We start from the raw sequence: 13,641 nt of genomic DNA, 5'->3' as shown, positions 1-13,641 counted from the left end.
GACCACAGCACAGCCCTCCAGCAATGCCAGCTGGCCTAGCTGAGGGAACAAAGGTCTTTTTTTTTTTACCCAAAATGGTTAGGTTTGCCCCAAAAGGCTTCTTCTTGGCTGCTGGGTGCAGCTGCAGGGATGTGGCCGTGAGCAGAGTCACAGGGAGCAGGGGTGACTCAGCCGCAGCAGCGCTCGTTGTGGGGCAGCAGTGCCACGCTGTGCTCGCCCGGGGTCTGCAGCCACTCCTGCGACATTTCCAGGTCTCAGTTCATGACTTAGGGAAATCCTCTGCTTCATTCCGACCTATCCTTGGGAACAGATTTAAGGGGTCCTGCTGGCCATGGCCAGTCTGGAAACCCAGACTAGAGGAGAAGGGCGCCAGAACGATGATGCTTGGACCACAGAAGTGGGTCACTTGGCCCACAGAAGTGGATCACTGGCCACATCTTTCGGTGACGTGCCCCAGACCAAGGAGGTTTGATTCTTGCAAGGCTAAACCCCACAATGCTGCAATGCATCCTGGAGCCTGCTGGTGTCACCAAGCCACGCATGTCCGAGCAAACAGTAAAGGCACGCCTGGATAAAACTGCCGGTTTTAGTGCCGGGAGCGGGTTAAAGCCGCAACCACGCACCCGCAGCTCTGGCCAAGCCGCCTGCAAAATCGCTTCACCGGCTGCAAGAGACGGCGCCGGCTCCCCTGGCACAAGACGCTGGGATAGGGGCGTAGGAGAGGAAAGCATCCCTCGCCTCCAGCTTTTTGGGGTTGTTTCCAGCTGGAAAAAAAAAAAATCCCATCTTGGAAAGAAGTTTTGCTTTAACTTGATTTGGTTTTCCCTGCCTCGCTCGATCCTGGGGGAGAAAAAGTTGTTGGCGTCCCATGGCATCGATTCCGCGTCCCGCGGAACACAAACCCGATTTTTTTTGTCCGAAAGGCATCCAGCAAAGGGAAAGAGACAGGGGCAAAATGGTGGTTGGGGGTTCTGCCGCTGGGCCAGGAGGGAGCCAGCAGTGATGTGTACGGGGGGATGCAGACACCACGCGGCCACCGCTCACCCGGGGGGCCCCGTGTCCCCCAACGCGTCCCCAGGACAGACAGACACGTGTGCGCAGCCCAGCCCAGCAGCAGCCACGGGCAGGGTCCCCGGCCCTGGGAGCACTCTCTGTCGGAGCCCCCAGCCCCGGCACGCCGGGCAGGGCTGCCCGCAGTCCCCGAGCGCCGGAGCCCCCGAGTGCGGCCGCCCCGCCCGTGCCACGGGGCAGGACACGCAGCGCGGCCCGGACCGGCCCCGGGCGCGGGCGGGGGGCGGGAGCGGCGCCGGGGGGAGGAGGAGGAGGGCGAGGAGGAGGAGGAGACTCGGCCGCAGCGCCCCGGCCCGCGCGGGCCGCCCGCACCGCCGCCGCCGCGCCGCCGGGTGAGCGACCGGGCCGGGCCGGGCCGAACCGGGCTGGGCTGGGCTGGGCTGGGCTGGGCCGGGCCGAGCTGGCGGCGGCACCGGCGGCACCGGGAAACTTGCGAGAAACTTTGCTGGGGGAGGGGCCGTGCCGGGCCGAGCCGCGGCGGGGCGGGCGGGGCCGTGGCGAACCGGGCGGGACCGGGCCGGGCCGAGCCGTGCCTCCCGGGCGGAGCGGGGGGAATTCCGGCGGAGCGGAGGAATGCGGGGCTCCCGCCGCCCGGGCCGCGGCCGGTGAGTGACGGAGCCCGGCGCCAATGCGGAGGCGCGGGGGCGGCCCCGCCGGGAGCCCCGCCGGGAGGGGGCGCGATCCGCCCGTGCCGGTGACCCACGCAGCTGTTCCGGGGTGTCCGTGAGCCACGCGGGCTTCCCGAGGGTGTCCGTGCTCCACGCGTGCTTCCCGCGGGTGTCCCATGGGTGTTCGTGCTCCCCGTGGATGTTCAGGGCTGCCCTGGGTCCACTCGTGCCCCCCGTGAGTGCTGCACGGTTGCCGGTTCCCGGCATGCGTTCCGTGGGTTTTGCGTGGGTGCCCGGGCACCGTCTGTGCTCCCGTGGGCGCTGCTTGTGCCGGGTCCTGCCAATGCCTGGGATTCCTCCAGGAGCAGCACAGAGAGCACGGGCCTGGGCTTGCTGCTGAGTTTTGCTAAAACTTCACCATTTCTGCAGATATCACCAGAAAATTTAGTTCTTTCTCCCATGCAAATCCCACAACTGCTATCGGCCTCTGCTCCCGCTGCTCCAGCACCGGCTCTCCCAGCCCAGCCGGATTTGGTAGCAGGTCTGGGCTGCACCGTCCCAGGAACCTGCCGGGGCTGCGGGCAGCCGCGGCCGGACCCTGTACTTATCCCATTAGTGCGCGCAGCAGCCTCCCATTGAGGTTTCCTGGGGCGGTTTGCCTGCCCGGCCGCGCCGGGGGTGAGCTCCATGCCGGGATCTGAGCTCCAGGCCGGGATGGGGACACCCAGCCCCGGCCCTTTGTTGCGGCATCATCGCAGAGCACATCCAGCTGCCTGAACACACGTCCTGCTGCCACGCCAATCCCGCAGCTCCGGGCTCTCCTTCCGGAGCTGTTCCTGCTTTGCTGGCGCCGGATCCGGGCTGTAACCCTCGCTGGAGCTGCTGGGGTGCAGCCGAGTACCCCAGCTCCAGCAGCAGGGATGGTTTGGGAGGCTCACAGATGATGATGGTGTCATCAGATGACCTCATGCAGATGACATCATGCGAATGACATGTAGATGTCTTCCCTTCATTGTGGTGCGCTGGCAGAGGCGCCTACAGAGCCAAGCTGAGACCAGATGCAGGTGGCTGTGGGCTGTGGGCTGTGATCTTCATTGAGGACCTCACTGGTGGAGGATCCCCTCACTGGGGTTCTGGCTGGGGCTGACACTTGGCTGCCACCTGGGGACCTGGCTGGGGACATGGCCAGAGTCCTCGCTGGGGACCTGGCTGGGGACATGGCCGGAGTCCTCGCTGGGGACCTGGCTAGAGCTCATCCCAGGGATCTCATCATTCAGTGTGCCACTCCCAAAACCAGGGACCGTGCCACCCCTTCCCTCCAGCCCAGCTGACTCCCGGTGTCTCTTGCAGGTGCCCGGGAGCAGGACGGTGACGGCCATGCCCTAGGGGAGCCCCGAGCCATGAGCCAGAGCGGGGCTTCGCGCCTGGCGGGCTCCCCGCCGCTGCCGGGGGGCTCCCTGCTGGCCCTGCTGGCCCCCGAGCCCTCCCCGTCCCCCCCCAGCGGGACCCCCTCGCCCGGGCCCCCGCCGGCGCTGCTGGAAGGGGACTGGGAAGGGCGGGAGGAGCTGCGGCTGCGGGAGCTGGAGGAGGCGCGGGCGCGGGCGGCGCAGATGGAGAAGACGATGCGCTGGTGGTCGGACTGCACGGCCAACTGGCGCGAGAAGTGGAGCAAGGTGCGGGCCGAGCGCAACCGGGCCCGGGAGGAGGTGCGGCAGCTGCGGCACCGCCTGGAGGCGCTCACCAAGGAGCTGGCCAGCCTGCGCCGCGACCGCGACCGCGAGCGGCCCGACGAGCGCCCGCCGCCACCGCGGGCACCGGCACCGGCACCGGGACAGGGCAGCGCCGGCAGCCCGCCCGCCGACGGAGCAGAGGGGGACGCCGGCCCTGAGCAAGAGCCCGTGCGGGATGTGGGGGCTGAGGTGCCCCAAAAAGCCAAGGTGGGCATGTGGGGCTGACCCACGGGAACAAGGGAGCTCCTCATCCTTGTCTGTGCACCTCCAAACCACCCCCGCCTGTCCTGTAAAATGGGCAGTGTGGGGGGACTGCTCTTGGGGCAGAACTGGGAGGGACAGACCCCTCTCAGAGCAGTACAGGGTGGTCAGACCCCTCTTGGATTAGTATGGGGGATGTCAGACCCCTCCAAGCAGCACTTTGGGCTCAGACCCCTCTTGGAACAGCACTGGGGGGTATCAGACTCCTCAGAGCAATCATGAGGAGATCCAGAGCCATCACAGCCCCATGCAGTGAGATCACCTTGGCACTGGCACCAGTCCCTTTCCTGGGGCTTTCCCTTTGGAGGCACTCGGCAAAAATCACTGTGCCAGTACAGGGTTGGTGGCATTGGCAGTGCTGGTGGCATCTCCCAGCCACAGCTTGATTGCCAGGGTGTCCCTATGGGCTTCTGGCAGGGTTTTTGCTGAAGGAAGGAGAAGGAGGAGGAGGAAAGGGGGAGCCACACCAGAGCCACCTCAGGCATTATCCCAGCTGCTGCAGCCATCCCTCCTGTGCTGCTGTTAGCTCTGTCACAGCACAGAAGTCACTGCTCGGGGTGCCATGCTGTGACATGTCCACCTGACAGCACAGCTGCCAAGTGACAAATCTGAGATTAATGTGAGCATCCCCCACGGGCTCCACACTTGGTCCCCAGGGCCATCCTGTCCCCTGGAACCCCCTGCTGCTCATTTACTGTGTGCTCAGAGCTCCTGGTAAAAGGTCACTCATGTAGCAGTCCTGGGTGAGATTGGTGTCGTAAATTGGTTTTAATTTTTTTGATACCACATTTCCAGCATGGCAGGGAGCTGGCAGCAGAGTGTGGTGACCTGTGGGAGCTCCCCTGGGAGGGCAAGGGGACAGCCTTAGGGGATCCCTGGGGATGGAGGGAGATGTGCCCTTGGTTATGGGGTGAGGGCTGAGTGCTGTAGGGCTGGGGAGCCCTCTCACCCTGTCCCCTGTGCTGGGCCACCCACGGCGCCACAGGAGCTGGAGCTGATGGAAAACATCTTGCCGAGCAAGCAGGAGGAGAGCTGGGAGCAGCGGGGCCCCCGGGCCTCCTTCAGCCGCCAGGAGCGGAGCCGCCTGCTCTGGGAGGACGTCAGCGCCGCGGAGGAGGACGCCACCAAAGTCACCGCCCTGAAGCTCAGACTGGACGAGTCCCAAAAAGTGCTGCTCAAGGAGAGGGAGTGAGTGCTTGGGGCATCGTCCTTGCAGGGTGCCAGCTGAGGCCAGCCTGGTCCCCGCTGGGGTGGCGCATCCTGTGGGTCCTGCAGGCTGTCACTGTCACTGCCTCTCCCCAGGGACAAGCTGGCGCTCAGCAAGAACATTGAGAAGCTGGAGGGCGAGCTCAGCCAGTGGAAGATCAAGTATGAGGAGCTCAACAAGAACAAGCAGGAGGTGATGAAGCAGGTGAGCGAGGTGTCTGGGGACAGAGCTGCTCCAGGGGGTGGCCTGTCCCTCACGGGGTGGCACATCCTGATGGACCTGGTGGCCCACAACCACTTCCCCAACTCCAGGCTGCTTGTTAAGGGATTTTCATTAGTGCTAGTGTTGCAGTGGGTCCATCTGTAGAGGCTGGGTGGCTGTGTGTGGGCAGGGCTCAGATGGAAGGTGGGCGTTCACAGCCCCCTTTGGTGCCATGTCCCACCACAGCTCAACATCCTGAAGGAGATTCACCAGGACGAGCTGGGGCGCATCTCCGAGGACCTGGAGGACGAGCTGGGGGCTCGCTCCAGCATGGACAAGAAACTGGCTGAGCTGCGTGCAGAGGTGAGGCCAGACCCCAGCCTGGGGGACTGAGGGGGCAGAGAGGGGGGTCCTGCTGCCCCCCAGCCACCCCCTGCCCTGTCCCAGATGGAGAGGCTGCAGGCAGAGAACGCGGCCGAGTGGGGCCGGCGGGAGCGGCTGGAGACCGAGAAGCTCAACCTGGAGCGGGAGAACAAGAAGCTGCGGGCACAGATCGAGGACCTGGAGGAGGTGCTGGCTCGCAAGCGGCGCCAGACAGCCAGTGCCCTGGACACTGACCTCAAAACCATCCAGGCTGAGCTCTTCGAGAAGAACAAGGTGCCACAGGGGAGGTGTTCCCCACCACCGCATCCCCGGGTGGCTGTTGTGGGGCTCAGCCTCCCCAAGGACTCCCTCAAGCCCAAATTTTGCCACCACCCTTCAAGGGATGGTGGTGACACCATCAGCTCCCAGGTCATGGGGTGGGACAATGGGAGAGACCCCTGGGGAGGGAGGAGGGGACACCCAGTGGTGGGGGTGGCTGTCCCATGCTCAGCCCCCTCCCCATGCCCCCCACAGGAGTTGGCTGACCTGAAGCACATCCACACCAAGCTGAAGAAGCAGTACCAGGAGAAGATGGCCGAGCTGGCCCACGCCAACCGCCGCGTGGAGCAGCACGAGGGAGAGGTGAAGAAGCTGCGCCTCAGGGTGGAGGAGCTGAAGAAGGAGCTGGCCCAGGCTGAGGATGAGGTGAGAAAGCTCACACTGGTGGAGGAGCTCAGGGAGCTGTTCTGCTCCCTACACAGCTGCTAACAGCACCATCCCACCCCATCCCACCCCACCCCATCCCATCCCATCCCACCCCACAGCTGGATGAGGCCCACAACCAGACGCGGAAGCTGCAGCGGTCGCTGGACGAGCAGACGGAGCAGAGCGAGAGCTTCCAGGTGCAGCTGGAGCACCTGCAGTCACGGTGAGCAGGGGCTGGGGGAGCCATGTGTGGACCAGCCAGGATGGGATGACGCTCTCCTTGCCACCATCCCTCAGCCAGCATCTGCCTGGTTGAACCCATGGCCAAGTGTCTGTGACATCCTCGGGAGGGGCACAGCCATCCTCTGAGCAGCCTTCACCCCACCTTGAGCTGGGTGGCATTCACCTCCCAGTTAAACCAGCACGAGGCTGCCCAGAGACCAGCACAGCCCAGTTTTATGCTGCTTAGGGTTGCACCCACTAGTACCCACGGCCAGGGCAGGCTGCTGGCATCCCACACCAGTTTGGGGAGGTGGGAGCTGAGGTTTCTTGCCCTTAAAACTTTTCCCAGCCCTGCTTTGCCTCTCCAGCAGTAAAGAGCTAAAATGGCCGTGGGATCGATGCCGTGGCTCCAGGAGGCGCTGGGGGGGTGTTTATAATCATCCTTTATTTTATTGGGACATCTGCATTAAATCATGGAAGCATAATGGAGGATTCATCGCCCCCCACCCCCACCCCAGACTCCCTGTGCGATCAACCCTAAATAATTCATGCTTTCCAGTAAAGTGTGGTGGACTGGTTGGATCTCACTGGATCCTTGGCCTTCGGATTTCAGATTTGATTCATAAAATTTCCTGGATGAATTTTCACACAAGGGCAAGTAAAGAGCTAAAACCACCACAGGGCAAGCAAAGAGCTAAAACCACCACAGGTTCCTGGGGATGGGGACTCATGGGGTTTTTGAGGGTTCCTCAGTTTAGGGGGATGACACCTCCCTTCTCTGCAGTCCTGTCTGGCTCTGTGCTGCCCAGCACAGGGATGCCCATCTATGGAGAGGTTTAGCCTGTGCCCCATCCACAGCTCCCAGTTCCAGGCTGCCCTGAGCTCAGAGCTCAGTGAGGGCAGCAGGGAGGGATCTCTGGGGTGCAGCCACGCTGTCGGGGGTGCAGGGGGATGCAGGCTGCCCCCAGCCCAGCAGCTGTTTTGGCAGGCTGCGGCGCCAGCAGAGCGCCCCGCTGTTCGGCAAGATGCGCAGCGCCCGCTTCGGCCCCGACGACGCCGGCGACGGCACCAGCGACCCCGACGAAGATGAGGACCTGCAGATCCAGGTGCCCTAGAGCCCAGGGCGGTGCCACCACCGCAGGACGTGCCACATCAGTCCCCTGCCTTCAGGTGTGTCGCCACAGGGCCCAGCTGTGCGGTGATCCTTGTATAGATGGGGAAACTGAGGCACGGAGCGGTGCGGAGGAATTTGCCCAGGGGTGCTCCAGAACCCACTGCCTCTTGGACAGTACTGGGTGGCCCTTCAGCCATGGCATCTCCCGGGACACTGGTGTGGCCACCAAAGCCAGCATCACCGAGCAGCCCAGGAGGAGGAGGCGCAGGCCAAGAGAGGCACCAAGCTTGGCAGCCACAAACTGCCCACTTCTTTTTATATATATTATATATATATGTATGTATTTGTATATGATTTTTTATTATAAATACAGAGCCCAGATGGGCCCAGGCTCTGGTGGTGGTGTGAGCTGCCGATCTATTCCCACACAGGAGCGAGGATGGGAGGGGACACATCAGGGAGATGGGTCTGGATGTCACCCACTGGCATTGCTGTCCCCATGGCTGGATTCCAGCCCAGTGTGGGGTAAAGCCTGTCCCTGTGCCTGTGCAGTGAAAGATGCTCACCCAGGGGTGCAGAGCTGCTCACCTGAGGCTGCTGCTCACCCCAGCACAGCCCCTTCAGCCCAGCCCCCCAGCACAGGGCCTTGGGGGCTTTGGAGGCGCTCAGACACAACCTTATTAAAAATTAATATTTCGGTGAGCTAATCCCCTCGCTCTGCCTTTTAATTGATTGGCTAAAAGCGCAGCTCTTTGCTGCTCATGTGGTTTTTTTTTAATGCCCTTTTATTTCCAGCGATTATTCATATTTTTACAGCCCAACAAGTGGGGCCGCGGGGGTGGGGGTGCCTGGGGGCAGCTTTAGTGAATGCCTGGCACCGGTTTGGGGGCGCGGAGCGGGGCTGCGGTGACACCTGAGCCGAGGGACGGACCCGAGGCTGCTGCCGCCGCCCGGCAGCCGCTGCGGGCTGTTCCCTCCAAAGCCCGATGATGGAATTTTCTTTCCAGGGCGGCCGGTTGTGGCTCTGGTTGGGCAGCCCGGGGGTGGAGGGAGGGGACCGGGGCGGGGCGGGGGCCGGGGCGGGGCCGGGCGGGGCCGAGCGGCTCCGGGGCTCGCGGGACGCGGAGGCTCCGCTCGCACCGGGAGCCGGTAAGGCGGCGGGAGCGGCGGGGAGCGGGGACACCGGACGGGGCTGGACCGAGGTTTGGGCTGACAAGCGTCGGGGCAAACAGGCGGGAGGTGACAACGCCCGGAGGGATGTCCCGGTGGGAGAGCGGGGGTGATGGGTGATGGGGCCGGGGGTGCCCGGTGTGGGGGTGACAGGTGGCAGGTGACAGGTGGGGGGCAGGGGGCAGGAGGTGCCCCCCAGCAGCTCTGGGTTCCCTGGAGTGTTGGTGTGCTCGGGTGGTGATGGCCATGGGGAATGGAGGAATGGGGAATGGGGGATGTTCCCCCACAGGAACGCGGCCACTCTCGGACAGCCGCGGTCCCCAAGGCGCTGTCCCAGCCCGATCCCCCCGCTGGGCTTTGGGGACCCGGGTGTCGCTGCCATGGGGGAGCATCCCCGGGGATGGCCCTGCTCTGTCTCCTGGGTTACTGCCTCCGCTGGGACTGCTCCACCTGGCAGAGGAACCTGGTCCCCACCTGGTGCCGCCGGCGGGGGCTGGGGGAGCTGCAGGGACCGGGCTGAGCTCACGGGAGGGCTGGACAGAGGCTCGGTGACACCGGGGGGCGAGGTTGGGAGCCGGGGTCCCTCTGTCCCCCCCCGTGCCGGCCGAAACAGCCCCAAGCAGAGCCGGCCTGGCCGCTCCCACCGAGCCCAGCCCGTGCCAGGGGCCGGGGCCGTGTTCCTGCCCAGCCGAGCAGCCTGGGAGGAAGGAGGGGAGTGCGAGGTGATGGAGACCGGCGGGCGAGCTGTGGTGCGGGGTCCCCTCGGACACATGTTGGAGCTGGCGGCAGGGGACTGACCGCGGGTCTGTGCCACCCTTGCTCCGCCGTGCTGGCAGGGGTTAACACCGGACTGTTCCACTCGGATGGTTCAGGCAGAGAAGGGAGGAGGAAGAGGAGGAGGAGGAGGAGGAGGAGGAGGGGAAGGAGGAGGAGGAGGAGGACGACAAGGAGGAGGGGGAGGAGGACGAGGAAGATGTCACCCGTCGATCTGTCATTTCTCTTTTCCAGCCAGCATGGGGGACGCTGCTAGCACCAAGCTGGGCCGGTGGTGAGACAGGAGGGGTAGGGAGGAAGAGGATGGAGAGGGGGGGGCGAAGGTGAAGGCAGCCCCCCCCTCCCAAAATATCCCCTACCCTATCGAGCCATCGCCATGGCGACGAATTTTAACGACATCATCAAGCAGGGCTATGTGAGGATGAAGAGCAAGAAGCTGGGGGTGAGTGGGGATCTTGGAGAATGGGGAGATGTGGGGGTAACACCCATGGATTTGGGGTGCTGGTTTCCCAATGAGGTGACGTGGCCAGGTCCCTCTTGTGGCTCCCTGTGCCCCTGTTTTGGGGTTGAATGAGCAGCTTTTGGGGGTTGTGGTGGCAGAGCAGTGGGGGATGGCAGGGACGGGCCACTTGTTGGTACCCAAATCACCCAGCAGCCCCAGGGGTCCAGCATCTGCACCGGCCGAATCCTGCACCGAGCAACACCCGTTCACCTGTCCCAGGTCACCCAGGGATTGGGGGATGCCTGTGACCCTTCCCTTCCCCCGTGCCTCAGTTTCCCTGCACACACAGTTTGGCATGGGGGATGCCTCGCACCGGGAGGGGTTGGAGCTGCTGGGTGCAAATTCGGGTGGTGTGGGGGTGCAGCACCCACAGGTGGGGGGTCAGGGGTTTGGTCGCCCATCTCCGTGGTTTGGAGCCGCAGCCACGAGCATGCTGGGTAATTTCATGCTAATTAGGGAGAACAAAGAGGGAGCGGGATCCAGGGGAGGGGGACATGCCTGGGGACGGTGGCCCCACCACCCTCAGAGGCAGGGGATGCAGGAGAGGGGACGGGGAAATGCCAGAACAGCGGTCCCCTTGGGAGCTTTGTCTGTGCTCATTAATTAAGCTCTGTAATTAGCACTGGCGGGGGGTGGGGGCAGATGATGGCAGCCCCGGCACAGCCCTATGCCCAGCATCCCCTCCTGTCCCCAGGCCAGCAGGGTCAGCAGGAGCAGGCGCGGGGCCTGGGGATGGGGACAGGGGCTGTGGTGGGGACAGGGAGCCCCTGTGGCACCGAGCAGCCGCCGCTCTCTGTCCGGCAGATCTACCGGCGCTGCTGGCTGGTTTTCCGCAAATCCTCCAGCAAAGGGCCCCAGCGCCTGGAAAAATACCCGGATGAGAAGTCAGCGTGTCTGCGGGGGTGCCCCAAGGTGAGGGGGTGCGCTGGAGGGGTCATGGGGGGCTGCCGCTGCTCGGGGAGCCGTGCCAGAACAGCTCCTGCCTTGCCGGGGCTCGCTGGGTGCCTGTCACCCCATGCTCCGGAGGGGATGCAGCTGGGTCCGGGTGCTGCAGTGTCGGAACAGGGCCTGGGAGCAGCACCTGGGGTCTGGAGCAGCCCTCGGTGACCCCCCAGCTCCTCTGCAGGTCACCGAGATCAGCAATGTCAAGTGCATCACGCGTCTGCCCAAGGAGACCAAGAGACAGGCGGTGGCCATCGTTTTTAGCGACGACTCCGCCCGGACCTTCACCTGCGACTCAGGTGCGGGGCAGCGCCCGGGGGAGCCGGGCCGAGGGTGCTGGGTGGGGCACCCGGCGTGGCCAGGGTCGCCCAGGGGCTGCCGTGGTGCCTTGCAGAGCTGGAGGCGGAGGAGTGGTACAAGACGCTGTCGGTGGAGTGCCTGGGCGCCCGCCTGAACGACATCAGCCTGGGGGAGCCCGACCTGCTGGCGCCCGGTGTGCAGTGCGAGCAGACGGGTGAGCGCGGCGGGGAGTGCTCGCCCGGGGCTCCGCCTCGCTGCACCCCCCGCTGATTATTTTTCTTTTCTTTTTTTTTCCCCTTTCCAGACCGGTTCAACGTGTTCCTCCTCCCCTGCCCCAACCTGGACGTTTATGGCGAGTGCAAGCTGCAGATCACCCACGAAAACATCTACCTCTGGGACACGCACAACCCCCGGGTGAAGCTGCTCTCCTGGCCCCTCTGCTCCCTGCGCCGCTACGGCCGCGACGCCACCCGCTTCACCTTCGAGGCTGGACGGTGAGGTGGCATCCTTGCCAGGACAGGATCACAGCTCTGTGCCCTCCTCCAGCTGGGTGGGCAGGCAGTGACACTGCTGGCATCACCGCAGGGGTGATGGCCATGGCTGTGCAGTGTGCCCATGGCAGGCAGGGCTTGCAGCAGGTTCTGGTCCCAGATCGGCACCATGAAGGGGACCTGGCATAGCTCTAACACTATGGGAAGCTGCCCCGGCTGTCGCCTGGGTGGGTTTTGTTCATCATGCCTTGGCTTGAAGACCTTGGTGACATCCTGTGCCCTGTCCCCACAGGATGTGTGATGCAGGAGAAGGTCTCTACACCTTCCAGACGCAGGAGGGTGAGCAGATCTACCAGCGCGTGCACAGCGCCACGTTGGCCATCGCTGAGCAGCACAAGAGGGTCCTGCTGGAGATGGAGAAGAATGTCAGGGTGAGCTCCAGCCCATGCTGAGGGGGGACACAGCTGGGGGAGATTCTGGGGGCCCTGTGTCACCCTTCTGCCCCTCATCCACTGCAGCTGCTGAACAAGGGCACTGAGCACTTCTCCTACCCCTGCACACCCACGACCATGCTGCCCCGCAGCGCCTACTGGCACCACATCACCGGCTCCCAGAACATGGCCGAGTCCTCCAGCTATGCTGGTGAGTGTCCCCACCCCACACCGAGGAGATGCTGCTCCTCCAGCCCCAGAGCTTTCCCCACCAGGTGAGCACAGCCTCTGTTTTGTCCCCAGGGGAGGCGTATGCAGGCGCCCAGGCCAGCTCGGACACCGACCTCCTCAACAGGTTCATCTTGCTGAAGCCAAAGTCCTCCAAAAGTGACAAGCCTGAAGACAGGGAGCCCACATCGTCCCCATGAGCTGGTGTGGGGGGACTGTGGCAGGGGTCCCCTTTTTCTTCTCCAAGGGGTGGTGAGGACGCAGGCAGTGACCCCTCAGAATCCCCAGGAGCCCGAGCTGGGGCAGCTCAGTGCCAAGGCCTTGGGAAGCAGGCACTGGCTCACGCCCTGGGCTGGCGTTAGTGGAGGTGATGGCTGGCTCAGCCTCAACTGACTTCAAATATATATTGAATACCTGTATTGTAAGAGATATTTCCTTCTCACATGAATGCAAATGTGGTGGCTGCTGAAGAGCCCTTGGGCAGATGCCCAGAGGTTTTTGACTCTTAGGGATCCAACTGGGAGGTGAAGAGAGGTGGGGCAGGGGGGTCAAGAAATTTGGAGTTTCTGCGTGGAGCATCACTCTGCCATGGCCATGGAGCAGCGTCGGAGGATGCAGCTGTGCCAGGCTGATGGTGCAGGGTCCCACCCCTCCATGAAGAGCAGGGTGCTTCTGAGGACACCCTGACATCCCTGAGCTGATTTTTGCACTTCTTCAAGCTATTTAAATGCTCGCTGTAGAATTGATATGTCTCAGGAGAAACTGGTTTTCCTTCCAGGCGGGTTGGTTGGGGTGAGCAGCCAGGCAGAGCCAAGCTCCCTGGCTTCTCCCACCCCACACCCCTCACTCCTCCCACAGCTGTGTCCCCCTGCCATGCCCCTGGTTTATCTGCTGGTGGGCAACCATGGGACTGGTTTTGGCCAGTAGCATCTGTCTCTCAAGGGGCAGCTTTGTGGATATGAGAAGCCCAAGGGCAGAGAAACCCATGCTGATGGGGAGAGAGCCACATTCCTCTGTGCATTCCCACAGCCCTCACTTCCTCCTCACCCACTGGGGGTGGAACTGGGCTTTATGTGCTGAACTTAAAAAGCAATTGATTTTTTCTAGTTCTCCTATTTATTGACCTCCTTTAGAAGGGCTATCTTTTTATTGCCGTGCAAACCTTGGTGTTTCTTTGGAGTCTTCTTTCCGTCTGGGTTGGATGCTTGGTGGTTTTTATTTCTGCCCTTTAAAGCTCCAGGTCCATGTGTTGGGCACAGGGAGTGTTGTGATGTGGGAATCTGTGGTCTGTAAATACTGTGTTTCAGGGTGGTGTAGCTTG

At 63.3% G+C, this 13,641-nt stretch overlaps 2 protein-coding genes across 2 annotated transcripts; both read left to right on the top strand.

Moving 5' to 3' along the window:
* The first annotated feature begins 1,640 nt into the window (after nt 1-1,640).
* On the top strand, nt 1,641-7,867 carry CCDC102A (coiled-coil domain containing 102A). The gene is made up of 9 exons (XM_058813684.1): nt 1,641-1,676; nt 3,030-3,616; nt 4,656-4,858; nt 4,973-5,081; nt 5,325-5,441; nt 5,526-5,735; nt 5,976-6,146; nt 6,266-6,369; nt 7,357-7,867. Exons 2-9 carry the CDS (start codon nt 3,080-3,082, stop codon nt 7,481-7,483), a joined length of 1,578 nt encoding a protein of 525 aa, XP_058669667.1. The 5' UTR covers nt 1,641-1,676; nt 3,030-3,079; the 3' UTR covers nt 7,484-7,867.
* A 711-nt stretch (nt 7,868-8,578) lies between these two features.
* DOK4 (docking protein 4) lies at nt 8,579-12,739 on the top strand. The gene is made up of 9 exons (XM_058813604.1): nt 8,579-8,631; nt 9,661-9,868; nt 10,733-10,840; nt 11,055-11,169; nt 11,265-11,384; nt 11,475-11,664; nt 11,954-12,092; nt 12,180-12,303; nt 12,396-12,739. Exons 2-9 carry the CDS (start codon nt 9,803-9,805, stop codon nt 12,518-12,520), a joined length of 987 nt encoding a protein of 328 aa, XP_058669587.1. The 5' UTR covers nt 8,579-8,631; nt 9,661-9,802; the 3' UTR covers nt 12,521-12,739.
* Nucleotides 12,740-13,641: the final 902 nt, after the last annotated feature.

This window comes from Ammospiza caudacuta, chromosome 13 (genome assembly GCF_027887145.1).
Source record: "Ammospiza caudacuta isolate bAmmCau1 chromosome 13, bAmmCau1.pri, whole genome shotgun sequence".
Lineage (NCBI taxonomy): Eukaryota > Metazoa > Chordata > Aves > Passeriformes > Passerellidae > Ammospiza > Ammospiza caudacuta.
This window is presented reverse-complemented; position numbering and strand designations above follow the sequence as displayed.

Excerpts from the sequence above, each read along its gene's own strand:
- CCDC102A (XM_058813684.1), top strand. The coding sequence starts at position 3,080 with ATGAGCCAGAGCGGGGCTTCGCGCCTGGCGGGCTCCCCGCCGCTGCCG. Across the intron at positions 4,859-4,972 it reads GTGCTGCTCAAGGAGAGGGA|GGACAAGCTGGCGCTCAGCA; the intron begins GTGAGTGCTTGG and ends GCCTCTCCCCAG. Across the intron at positions 5,442-5,525 it reads TGGCTGAGCTGCGTGCAGAG|ATGGAGAGGCTGCAGGCAGA; the intron begins GTGAGGCCAGAC and ends GCCCTGTCCCAG.
- DOK4 (XM_058813604.1), top strand. The coding sequence starts at position 9,803 with ATGGCGACGAATTTTAACGACATCATCAAGCAGGGCTATGTGAGGATG. Across the intron at positions 10,841-11,054 it reads GTCTGCGGGGGTGCCCCAAG|GTCACCGAGATCAGCAATGT; the intron begins GTGAGGGGGTGC and ends GCTCCTCTGCAG. Across the intron at positions 12,304-12,395 it reads CGAGTCCTCCAGCTATGCTG|GGGAGGCGTATGCAGGCGCC; the intron begins GTGAGTGTCCCC and ends TTTTGTCCCCAG.